Source organism: Scomber scombrus, chromosome 1, assembly GCF_963691925.1.
Source record: "Scomber scombrus chromosome 1, fScoSco1.1, whole genome shotgun sequence".
NCBI classification, from domain to species: Eukaryota; Metazoa; Chordata; class Actinopteri; order Scombriformes; family Scombridae; genus Scomber; species Scomber scombrus.
In genome coordinates, this window is record NC_084970.1 from 14,075,217 (window position 1) to 14,088,928 (window position 13,712).

The window sequence follows — 13,712 nt, forward strand, 5'->3', positions numbered from 1 at the left end:
AAATCCCTCTCTCACTTTTCTCAAATAAAACGCAGTTCTGCTTTGTTTCCAGTAGATGGCCTTCTCGAATAGATGAGCAGAGGAGGCTTGTCAGCGGTCCTCAGATCCTTCTGAATTTATGCCCTCAAACAAATTACGGCAAGAATTTATCGTTTTGGTGTGTAAAGGCTTTTCTAAGATGATCAAAGCAGTAATCTGCACTGTTTCTGTTGGCATGTCAAAGAACCAGCACTGCGATAATTGGACTCACCAAAAATCAATTCCTCAGCATGAAATGCTGTTTTAAAATTGTTTTTAACAATAACATAGGGGGTGTAATCAAAATAAAGACACGTTTGTTTTATATGGCCACATCAGTCAAAAATAGTTTCTTACCTGAGTGAATCTGTGTAGGACAGTTACTGGCATCTAATAATTTATCACGTAGACCACATACACTAATAATGTATTTCTTGTCAATAATCAGTCATTATTTTTTTTCCAAGAAATGTAGCCACAATAACCGCAATAACGGCTAACAAACTTGGGATTTATTATTATTCTTTCTTTCTTTTTCTTTTTGTGTGTGGTGGCGATAGATACTGTTAGATGCAGGAGCTCTGACATATTTTTAATGTCCAGACAATGATCATAATCAGGATGATGAAAGAGACAAAATATGAATGCATAGAGAACATTTGATCGACACAGATTAAATGTTATTTTTTCCTTCTCTTGAATCACTGACAAAACATTAATATCTTCATTATTGGTCTTTTATCATACAAACATGTAAACCGGATTAATTCTTTTACAGGTTGAGGGAGAGATGCAGTTGGGCGATTGGAGAGTCCGGTTTTGACGTCATGACGTCAAAGAAGCAGCGTGTGGGACCCTGCAGCCTCCTTGCCCCCCCTCCAGTCCGGAGAGACACAAGTTATCAGGGAGGCAGTCGAAGGGCCAGTCATCTCTTCACATCTTTTCTGCATCTACCACAATCCCATCTATCCGTCCTGTATGGTGGATATTATTTTCAGCTCTTCTTTCTTGGGTGATATGGGGGATCATTCCAAAAGTAAGTGAGACAAACTGCTCCGTGGAGTTTTTTTAAGTGACAGATTTTGTTTTCGCCGCAGCGATATTACGGGCTGCATGATATATTCAGCTGTGCAACCATAAAGTTATTTTCTAAATGATACAGTATATATTTAGCTCGGAGGCTGTTAGTGCATTTTAGGGGCGTTTTTATTCTTGCAACAATTCTGTGTTTTGCTTTGCGGATACTGGCAGAAATCTCCATCTCTTACATAACATTCAGAGTTGTCCAGCCTGCAAAACGGAGACATACTGTTTTGTAAATAGAATAAATGCTGCAGTTGTTTGTGATAGTGTGTTTTTTGGCTGTGTTTCAATCTGTGGTTACAATGCTGTGGGCTTTTTTTTGCAGAGAAGCCAGGATTCGCGATGTGTGTAGGATGTGGAAGTCAGATCCATGACCAGTACATACTGAGAGTCTCTCCCGACCTGGAGTGGCATGCAGCCTGCCTGAAGTGTGCAGAATGCAGCCAGTACCTGGATGAGACCTGCACTTGTTTCGTCCGGGACGGCAAAACCTATTGCAAAAGAGATTATGTAAGGTAGGCGTTTGCAAATATTTCTCATAAATAGGCTGAAAATGTTAATATTTTGTAGGCTACGTAAAGTAAAACCAAACAAAATACAATTGTTATATCCATAAGAGGCGAATAACATATAGGCCTAATTTAAAAATGTCCCATTTGGACATGAAAAGGGAAAAAACGTACAAAAAAGTGGAATAAAAAATCATTATCATATTAGGTATACTCATATAGTTCATCTGACCACACAAGAGTTAAGAGTTTGCAATAAAGAAAAAAAAACACGCGCACACATTACAATTTTATTATCAATTCAAATTAAAAAAAAGTAAACATTAACTTTTAATAGTACTACTACACAAATATCAGCCTACAGCTCATGTCTGACCTATTCATTTTTTTTCGTTGAATGTTCCATTTAACATTTTTAATTTCTCAACCAATTTTCAATTTTCCAGGCTGTTTGGAATTAAATGCGCGAAATGTAACCTGGGATTCAGCAGCAGCGATTTGGTGATGAGAGCCCGGGATAACGTGTATCACATTGAGTGCTTTCGGTGCTCGGTGTGCAGCAGGCAGCTGCTGCCAGGAGACGAGTTCTCTCTGCGGGAAGACGAACTGCTGTGCCGGGCGGACCACAGCCTGCTGCTGGAAAGAAACTCCGCAGGAAGCCCCATCAGCCCCGGACACGTCCACTCCAACAGACCGCTGCACCTGGCTGGTCAGATCATTATTAATATAAATATAGCTGTTGTTGTAATTATTAATAATAATGTATTGTATAGGCTACTTTAGAAAATGAACTGGTTAAAACAACAATAGAAATCTCAACTGTTTGAATAGTGCTTTTAATAGCTAATTAACAAAATGCATGAAAGAAAATATATTTTACAACTAATTAGACTCATAAAAAGTAAACAAAATAGGCTGAGAAAAAAAGAAAGAAATGAAAAATCAACACAAGATTGTGTAGTTTTTTTTGTAGTTTTTTCTTTGGAGTTGTCTGGTTGTGTGTGTGTGTGTGTGTGTGTGTGTGTGTGTATGTTGGTGTGTGTGTGTAAGAGAGTGTGTGTTGACCTTTCTTCTTTCTTCAGGCTAATTTCATAATTGATCTCATTAGCTCTAACCTGCTCGGTTGCCATTATCTGAATAATCTGGTATTTTAGCCGCGGCTGTGTCAGTGTGTGTATGTCTGTGTGTATGTGTGTGTGCTTAGCTGTCATCCTGAAGGCTCCTGCCAACAACGAGAACAAAGCAAATGTGTGAAAAAAATGTTCGCCAACTTCCTGCTTAAAGCGCTCAATTCAAAGTAATTTACTCAGTGCAGTGACACAAGCCTCTGGTGACACACTGTATTTAGTTTTATTTCAGATTGTAGCTTTGTCTTTTGTATTTGGGTTTAAGGTAGAGATATAGAGGAAAATAACCTCCTATTTTACGGCAATACGGTTAATGATTATTATGGGCCGAAAAAAAGACAATAATGCAAGAAGAGAGATACATTGTAAAGTACCAATTATGGACCATCATTTCATTGCGATTCCCAAGCAGGCTGCTGTATGTAGCCAAATCAAATGTAATTTTGAACACTTAAAGGCTCTATAATATCCTGCAGTTAACGAAGGCATTCCCAGAAAAAAACATTTGCTAACATTAATTTTACTTAGCCTATGATTTTTAAGCTATAGTGGACATTTATCTCATTAATAAAAATCATGACAGGCTGATAAAAATGTATTTCCCTTCATGAAACAAAAGAATCCAAGATAACATGCAAAGCAGTATACAGATTAAGATGAATTGTCTGCAATGAAACAGAAAATTGTAGAGGCTTTTTCAGGCCTTTGTGTGACGTCTCTGACAGGCTTTTTTCTTCCCAACGCCCTCAGCAGACCCGGTAACGGTGCGGCAGGCCCCTCATCGGAACCACGTCCACAAGCAGTCCGAGAAGACGACGCGGGTCAGGACGGTGCTGAATGAGAAACAGCTCCACACGTTGCGGACCTGCTACAACGCCAACCCGAGGCCCGACGCGCTGATGAAGGAGCAGCTGGTGGAAATGACCGGCCTGAGCCCCAGGGTCATCCGGGTCTGGTTCCAGAACAAGCGCTGCAAAGACAAAAAGAAATCCATCCTCATAAAGCAGCTCCAGCAGCAGCACAGTGATAAGACTGTAAGCATCTTCGTAAGTTCGACCAGTTGATTACTTTAAACAATTTCTTTTCAATCATTTAAAAAAAAGTGCTTATTTAGAATCATGAGCATGAATGTGAACCCAGTGTATCTAGTTGTATTTCGATGTGGGGCTGGCGTCATAATGAAATGCAGGAGAGTGTTGTAGAAAAAAGATGCAAACCTTCAGAACATGTGGCTTAATTATGTTTTAATGAAAATATCATGTTTTTGTTTATATTGGTGGGTATTATTACTAGTTGCAGGTCATAGTTCACTCCTCTTTTTCCTCCCACTTCTGTAAATCACTGACAGTGACTAATCCTGTAATTTTCTTACGTCTTCTACATTGAGACATAGAGGGAATATTTCCAATTGCAGTTGCTTTACCGGCAAGATTAAAAAAAAAAAAAAAAAAAAAAGACACTGCAACCAGGCTTGATCTGCATCTCTGAAACACCTCTCGCTCTTTGAGCATACTCCAATCTTTGCTCCAAGAGGAGCTTTTTTTTAATAAAGTGAAGAATATTCGGCTCATAATTAAAATGCAAAGTAACCCCCAAATAAAACTGTTTTGTTTTGTTTCTGTTTTGAAATGTCTCTGTCAGTTCTTTTGAAGCTGACTGATACTTTCTTGCAGGACACAAATACTTATGCAATTTTTTTTTCATTTGCCTATTGTCAGAACTTGCAGGGCCTCACAGGGACGCCTCTTGTGGCTGGGAGTCCTATCAGGCATGAGAGCACAGTGCAGGGAAACCCAGTGGAGGTTCAGACCTACCAGCCTCCATGGAAGGCTCTGAGTGAGTTTGCCCTGCAGAGCGACCTGGACCAACCAGCCTTCCAACAACTGGTGTGTGTGTTAGAGACAGAGTTTTACACAGACACACACAGGCACACAAACACACACACACACACACACACACACACACACACACACACACACACACACACACACACACACACACACACACACACACACACACACACACACACACACACACACACACACACACACACACACACACACACACTTTATCTATCCATCTAACAAGCCAATCTCTCAATATAAACAACAAACATATTTTAATTATCTATCTATCTATCTATCTATCTATCTATCTATCTATCTATCTATCTATCTATCTATCTATCTATCTATCTATCTATCTATCTATCTATATGCATATAAAATATTTAGAATTTAGTTGCATGATACAGACATACACAAACCACAAACACACACACACACACACACACACACACACACACACACACACACACACACACACACACACACACACACACACACACACACACACACACACACACACACACACACACACTTTATCTATCCATCTAACAAGCCAATCTCTCAATATAAACAACAAACATATTTTAATTATCTATCTATCTATCTATCTATCTATCTATCTATCTATCTATCTATCTATCTATCTATCTATCTATCTATCTATCTATCTATCTATCTATCTATCTATCTATATGCATATAAAATATTTAGAATTTAGTTGCATGATACAGACATACACAAACCACAAACACACACACACACACACACACACACACACACACACACACACACACACACACACACACACACACACACACACACACACACACACACACACACACACACACTGTGATTATCAACAGCAAAGACAGGGATGATGAATTCCTTCATAACCAAGTTTCAAAAATTAAAACCTTCATTTATTGTATTTTCTGACACTTCGTTTCTATCTTCTCAGGTGTCTTTCTCTGAATCGGGCTCTCTCGGGAACTCCTCGGGCAGCGACGTGACTTCTTTGTCCTCTCAGTTACCGGACACCCCCAACAGTATGGTACCCAGCCCGGTGGAGACGTGAAACGGGGCCTCTCAGACCTGTCGGGCCCCCCCCTTCTCCCCTGCAAGTACAAATTGCAGCATGATCCCGGTCCCCTGCATGTGACCAGCTCATCACATCGCCCAAAAATACAGAGAGGAGAGTGTTTTTATTCATTGACATGGAGGAGATTGATCGAAGAAAGAACCAATAGATTGACTCCGAGTTTCTGGAGATTTCAGTGACAAGCAGGACAGATGTTGTTGCATGACTCCATATGGAGAGAGAAGATGTACAGAAGATCCCCCGATGGATATACTACAACAAACCTTCCTTCAGAAAACAAATTGGGAACATTTCCACGTCGAAACAGATGGACATTCTTCGATTTCATTGTGATCATATTGTGTCTTGTTTCTTCAACATGAGATTTTTTTTTGATACATTTAGGCTGTTGCGTTGTGGAGTCCGGTTTGACTCTTGTCTTTGTCTTAAGGTCAGAGCATGATAATCTGAAATTTATTCGTGTTGTAAAATACTTTATCTTAAGGGCAGGATACAGGTTGTTTGAGCTTCTCGGACAAAAAAGTAAATTATTGTTATATTATTTATTGTTAGGAAAGCGATTCGTAAGGGATTATTAACTGATAAAAAAATAAAAAGCTGAATAAAGAATGTGTCTTGATGGCCAGTCTTTGTACAGGCGTAGCTCTTACATCGCCCTGTTCAAACATTTTTATTTTCAGAGGTATAATTTATTTTAAAATTCAGCTTTGAAAGGAGCAAATAAAAAACTACTTTCTCTCTCTGCTAATGTAAAGAGCAGATGTATTTTAGTTGCATTCATGCAGATTAAAGTCCAATTCAATATCCAAATCATTGGCAGCAGATCGTTACTGCTCAAGACAGCAAGTAACGCGCAAGCAAAGCAAAAGTGGGCGTTTTGAGGAACATATTCATAGCGTTAAAAAGTAAAACAAACAGCCATGTCGGTCACGCACTGAATGCTGTTCGTCCTGTTCATTCTATATCAAGTTTGGCCTGCTTGAATTGAAGCCTGAAGGCTCTGCTGTTGTCTTATCAGTCCCTCCATCTGCGGTGTTTTCCCCCTTCGGTAATGTAGCAGGAATCGGCCAGTGGTCATTTACTATCTTGGGGGCAAAAATCTGCTGTAAATTGTGCTTAGTCCAGTTACTCTGGTTGAGCACAAGCACGGTCTAGACAGCGCGCAGGGATCGGCGACCTCTTATCTAGTCCTGGCATCACCTGCAAGCGATACACTGACTGAAGCCACAACAAACTAACTAAACACCCCACCTCCACACACACACACACACACACACACACACACACACACACACACACACACACACACACACACACACACACACACACACACACACACACACACACACACACACACACACACACACCTCAAAGCCACTTGTCAGTGAGGGGAGCAGAGAGCAAAGAGCGGCTCGTAAAGGGTCACTTCTCCTCGGTTTATTTTCCTTCAGTGAATTGCGTTATTGCGCACGGATCAGCCGAGATAACAGCTTGGACCACATGAACTGACCCCCTTTACACTGTGTAGGACAAACAGAGTTACCATGTATGCACTAAAAATCTAAACTTGTTTGATTACTATAATTTAGATACTGAGCCATTGTTGTTTTTCTTTTTTGCTATTGGAATACACACATGAAATGCAAAACTGTGTTTTGAAATCTGTTCTGATTTTTTTTAATGAATACACGCGTGAAAAGCTTCCAGTCAGGTGAGATAATTACACTTGTCTTCAGTGCAGCTTTACTAGTTTGAGAAATTTCATGTTAAAAAGCAAAACATGGAAATTATGTCGTTAGTATCAAAAAACATATTTTTTCCTTCTTATTTAATTCCTACAATGGATTCTCGCACTAATTGACTTATCCTGATGCACTGATTTCCCCAGTTTACTGTAATTTTTACACTCATTCATACACAAATGTGTATAGTTATTATACACATGGTTAGTGGTTACACTGTGCGCGTCCTTTATTGTGAAAAACACATTATTTTTCATTTTTCGTACACTGTCCGCTTGTTAATCGGAAGTTTGAATGACAAGAGACAGATAATAGATTTGTAATTGAGCTATTTCAAATAAGATAAGTAAACAATGCGAGTAGATTAAGATAACAGAGATAATGAGAGAATAACAATGGCGTTTACAGACAAGAATGCAAGCCTATTAACTCTCCTGTAGTAGAAAACCATTATGGGCCCATATATGTTTCCAAAACAGGATACTGTATATAATTAATTCCCCCAAAAGGCTCACATGAGATAGATCAAATCAAAATTAACTAAAATATGTTGTTTTTCTCTATGATAAAATGAACCCAAGTTGCAGCCTTTGTTGTCACTTTCGTGCAAAAAAAAAAGAAAAGAAAAAAAGCAATTTAAAAAAGGTTTCTCTTTTAAAAACGACAAGAAGATAAAATATGATGAACACAAATGTTTTATCAGCATGGGTTCTTAAAATGTGCTCTAAAATTCAAAACTCTTTCAAATAAAACTAAAACCAACATTTTAATCAGGTGAAGTTTCTTTTTCATGTACTGTTTTCTGCTTAAGTCATTCCTATTTGTCTGTGTCGCTCACACAGTCCAGAGATCACGTCCTCCTCCAACCATAAATTGATGTGAGTACCTGTAGGTGATCTTCTATCAAGTCTATCATGGGCGTTTCTCCTCACGTTAAACAAGAACCAAAATAAACAGCGGTGATCCTGGAGATCACAACACACACACACACACACAAACACACACACACACACACACACACACACACACACACACACACACACACACACACACACACACACACACACACACACACACACACACACACACACACACGGATCACTCTTTTCAATAGCCTACATGAATGGCCAAATTGACCCCATGTCTGAGCTTTATTATAGTGCGCCTCTATAGTTGGCAACACAGAGAGGCAAAACTATAAATGCTCCTAAATGTATTTCTCACGACCCGAAACAATGGGGACAATTCAACTTCACCCACATTATTTAAGATTAACTCCGAACTCTGTCAGTCCAGCAGCTCTGAAAACGAGTCTGCATGTGTCAGGTTGCCACAGTCCAACAAGCACACTCTGTCGGAGGGAATGACACCGTACCATTAATGATTAAGAGGACGCGTCCATTTAAAGGTGTGATGTAATTCTCTAATTGGCAGAGGGTGTACGTAATTAGATCATCCGGCGTGCTCGCTAGGACTGCAGCGCCGCCCATTGCGACCAGTCACTAAATGGTCACTGGAAGCCTCTGAGTGACAGACACACACAGCTGGGCACAGGACCTTTCACACACAGATCATTAATACATTCTTTAATACATGTAGACAAGTATGGCCTAGCTACACGTATAGTAACTCGGTAGATACATGTTCTCAAAGGCAGATTCCAAAGTTTTTACATCAAATCCACCAAAATCAGACTGCAGTCTAAAAATAAAAGTTTTTTGCTCATTTGTTTCCTGGAGGAAAATTAAATTCATCACAGAAAAAAACAAGAAAAAGAAAACTGGCAACATGCTGGTGTCTTCTTGTCACTGTTGCATTTTCCTCTTTACATTTCCCATAATTTGATAGCAGTCTAAAAAGGAATACATGATCATTTTCTATGCTTTTAAGCCCAAATTCTATTCAGATGTAGGCTTAACTGCAAAAGTTTTTCTTTTGGAAATTTTAGTATTATTTTTGAAGAATCTTTTTAATTATCTTGAGCATTACATTTCAGTACAGCTTTTCAATTTCTCTCCTGAACCCATCCCTGATGCCTTGCAAAGGATGCAATTATTTAAAAGATGTAGATGCTAAAAGAAGGTGTGATGATGATAATCAGGTAGGTATAAACACCAAGTCAAAAGCTTTTACACATACTTTAGCTAAAAATAATGTAGTCTATTCCATCAGCCCTTCAATAAATGCTACCATGGTGAAGATTATAATGTTCAGTTTTTGTTGAAACAAATTTAAATACGTTTTTATTCAGCTTCATTATTGCTGCATACTGAAAGGTATTTCTAATATTTTGTCTCTCCAATTTATATAAATTCACACAGACATAATATTAGAAATAAATGTCAGGATAATAGCCCAATAGACTGAAAATACAATTTCCAAAGGCTTGACAGGAAATAGAAGAAATTCTTCTTTACAGAGTGTGCAGACAAAAAACAAATACAAATAAATAAAATAGAAAATATATAGATATTTTAGGTTAATTATTTTTTCCTGTTAAGTAATTACAAAACATCATATTTACGTTTTAATCACTGTTGGGGTGTCTCCAAGATGACAAAAAACTGGGGTATGGAGCTGTGAGGTTTGCAGTTATTAATTCATTAACATAGTCATGGAATATAACAAATTACCTATGTTGATTTTCCCCCTTTTTGTGTAGAAGTTGTGATTTTGAATGAATGATGAGTTATTTAGCTGATTATTTTTTTAGGTTTAAATAAGACATTTTTAATCTTAATGGGACCTTTACATAAATAAGCCATCACAGACAGATGAATGACTGTCACATTATGTTGGCATGACAGTTTGTGCCAGCTTGGTACTGATTCCTCATTTATTTTTTTCAGTGTGATATGAATCTTAAAGGTTTCAACATTTTCAGGAACTCTGACGTTAATGTGCAAGAAAATCTTTTGTAGGGTCGTGCCTCAACAAAGCACATAAAGCACTACGTGAGAAATAAGAAGAGGAAGAACGAATGAAAAAATGAAAAAAAAAAAACATCATATTTTGTGACATCCTGCAATACTATTTACACTTTCATGTATATTCTATTTTAGGTGTATAATAACAATTGCATGACTGGGGAGACAATTAGCCCATCAAGAGCACAGTTTTGTCATGCTGTGTAAATAATTTTACATTTCAAATTTATTGATGATATTATGAGTTGCTTTGCAGTTTTTGCACCATATCAAGTGATTAATATTTCACAGTTATTTCCAAGGGGCCTGTAGACCCATAGAAAACGTTCTTCATCTGACAGATTTATAATTAATAATTTACATTTTGGAAATCAGAAACTATCACAATCAGAGTTGTATTTTCAAAGGAAGACACATTTCATCAGACAAAAATATACAAAAACAATATGTTATCATTTTCATTTAATGTTTATTTGTTTTGGGATGGATACAGTATACTTAGAGAAATAAACAGAAATTATCCAATGCAGTGCATCAGAGCATTTATAGCTGCTGCTAATTACCAATACCTGTCCCACTTTCAAAAGGTTTTTGTCTGCCTGACAGTTTGCCTACAACCCCTTCTAAACCCTTAAGTTGCATTCAAAGAGAAATAGTCCTCAGACTATTGAATTAGCATTACTGACAAACATTGAGTATAAATGTGTGTGTGATTTCTGTGGAGGCTCTGTGAAAGTTTCGACACTTGGGCCCACTCTGACCTTGTTCCTCCAGTGGGGGCCACCAGCAGAGGAACTGCCGGGACGAACTTCAAGTCCAAAACTCTCCAGGGAAACGCTCTGACAGGCTGACTTAATGCAGAGAGTGAGCTGGGAGCTCTTTTTTCTGCAAAAAGAAAGAGGGAGGAGAAGGAGGAGGGGGAAGAGTGTCGCACTTGAGTGGAGAAACAACAATGACTGGGCTGAGGGTCTCAATAGCTTATGTAAAATTAAATCATGCAAGATGACATGATACTAAAAACATGGGATTTAGTGTGTCCCTGCACACTGGTCCCCCACCTACTAAACTAAATAAGTGAAGGAGGCTTAAATTACTGCCCGAGTTACAAAATGAGTGACTCAATGTGAAACTGGATGCATCAAAATAAGACAACAAAAATCTCAAATTTTTGAAAAAAATGTCATCACATATAATCAAAACAACACAGTCAAGCAGAGCTTTGACTCCTGTGTCAAAGTCATTAAACTGTTTGCACTTTGTTTCCCTCTCCTCTTGTTAGGTGTTTTTATAGGAAATTTAAGGACCAATTTATCTTAGATGGATAATGGCCAGTTTAACATCTGGTGACAAGAATTTAATCATCTCTACTCTTAGGTTACACTGATAATGAAAGGGCAGTGTCAACATCTATGTGTACTACCAGGCTACTTGTGTACTATCGATCCAGGGGAATGAATGCTGCTTTTATGGGAAACTGACACAATGAGTAAATATCCACATATTATCCTTTAACTTTTAAAAGCACTAAGGCCAACAGGAGAGTAGGTATTCTAGAAAGCAGCATTAAAAAAACAAATATTGATTTTTTTCGAAAGCAGATTTCCTCTTTATGTGTTTTGTGTGTTGACATATTTCCACCACTATCTTTTATATATTTAAAGCCACAGCTGTGTCCTGATTTTAAACAAATTGAACTTTTGCACAATTGATGTGATTTTTAAACTTAATGAGTAATCAGCTAATTTAAACCCTACCTGCAGGCTAAAAACCCTCATATCCTACTGTACTTTAGGTGAACCTGCAAGGAGGAAATTGCAACAGTACCAGCTTGCCTGCAGTATTACAACACAGAATCTGTGTGTGTGTTCTCATCTGTGCACACGTGAGTTTCTGGTCATATGTTGCTCAGTCCTGCTTGCATTTATGTGTGTGTGTGCAGGGATGGCAAGCAGACCTCAGGCTCACCTGGAACACACACAGTGAGCCACAATCTGCCTCTCTGGTCCCGCTGCTGAGACAGTGTCAGAGCTCCGTAAATCACACCGCCCCACCCACGCATAAATCTACTGCAAAAACAACACACCAACGCCCATTAGGAGGAGAGAGGAAGGTTGGAGCCGCCCCACTCAACAATGACTTGCTATAAAACACAATGAGGGTTCACCTGTACTTGCCTCAACCTTTGACAAGACCAAACTGTCATTAGCCTAACTGGGAAGACAAACACGTGTCACTAGAAGGAAACAATGAGGCAGCGAGTGTGAGTCACTTAAAATGAGGAACAGCATCAAAAGGTTTGAGGGAGACACTCTGGCATTCATCAGGGTCATATCAGTGTCAGTTCAGGAGTTCAAGAATGTTTTCAGGAAGTCTTTGTGTTTTAGATTTAGTGCTAAAGTTCAATTAACCTTCTGACTCGTGAGTTGGGATGGAGCAGAGACAAGCTTTAATTATAGCATGCAGAGCAGAAACTGAAATGTGAATGCAACTGATATACTGTTCCTGTCAGATGAAAACACTGTGACTCAAAGGAGTCATCTGTTCACTCTGTGAGGGACTTTTCTCTTTTTATGCTGTCAGTAACATATGATACACTTTAATATAGACACTATTAAAAATATTATATCATGTATCCATAGTTACTTGACATTTCTGTTTTTGTCTTTTAAATGTGGGAACTTTAATGTCGAGCATATACCACAAATGTCTAGTTTAACATTCAATTTAGTTTAAAAGATAAAACAAATCTTTTCCCAGAAGACAGGAATTACATCTTCCTTGTGTCCAGAACCACAACAGCAAGCTTGAACCAGTCACTGAAAGATGAAGAGCATAAAAAATAGAGAGAAAGAGGGTTAAAAAAAAGGACAGGAGGGCTCTGCTTGCCAACTGCAGTGATCCTCTCATCCCAAGCCGTCCCTGCCACTTTAAGAAATGAAGCAATATCATTAATGGAGGCCTCCAAGGGCTGACATCTTGCTCCAATTCACCAGTCCCCGTCCATCACACCATTACGGTGGGCCCAGCAGTATTAAAATCCAATCACTCCTCTGGCTAGTTTGATTAAGGAGGGCAACCACACAAAGAGGGGCTCTGACCCATTGTTGCCTCTGCCAGGGAGTCCCCAGAGGCTGGAGCAGGTTTCTGGTCACAGGCAGCACCCAGCCAGGACCTGGTCACTGTGATGGCTTCAGAATAATCTAGTGTTGAATGTTTGGTGGTTATTTTTTGAATATCAGTAGGTAGGGTCTAGCATTGGCCGGACATAAACGAGAAAAACAAGCACCTGGCTCTTTTACTTGCAAGCTTCAAAAATAATTTTTTCCTGACGAATGTTTTTGACCTACAACCCCATACAAG

The 13,712-nt window shown here is 38.8% G+C and overlaps 1 protein-coding gene across 2 annotated transcripts; it reads left to right on the top strand.

Moving 5' to 3' along the window:
- Positions 1-990: 990 nt before the first annotated feature.
- isl2b (ISL LIM homeobox 2b) lies at positions 991-5,659 on the top strand. Of its 2 annotated transcripts, none has more exons than XM_062417935.1 (6): positions 991-1,054; positions 1,427-1,616; positions 2,057-2,319; positions 3,491-3,771; positions 4,456-4,623; positions 5,543-5,659. In XM_062417935.1, exons 1-6 carry the CDS (start codon positions 997-999, stop codon positions 5,657-5,659), a joined length of 1,077 nt encoding a protein of 358 aa, XP_062273919.1. In that variant the 5' UTR covers positions 991-996. The 2 variants fall into 2 exon arrangements, with proteins under 2 accessions (XP_062273919.1, XP_062273911.1); XM_062417927.1 differs by having other exon boundaries at positions 997-1,054; positions 3,488-3,771.
- Positions 5,660-13,712: the final 8,053 nt, after the last annotated feature.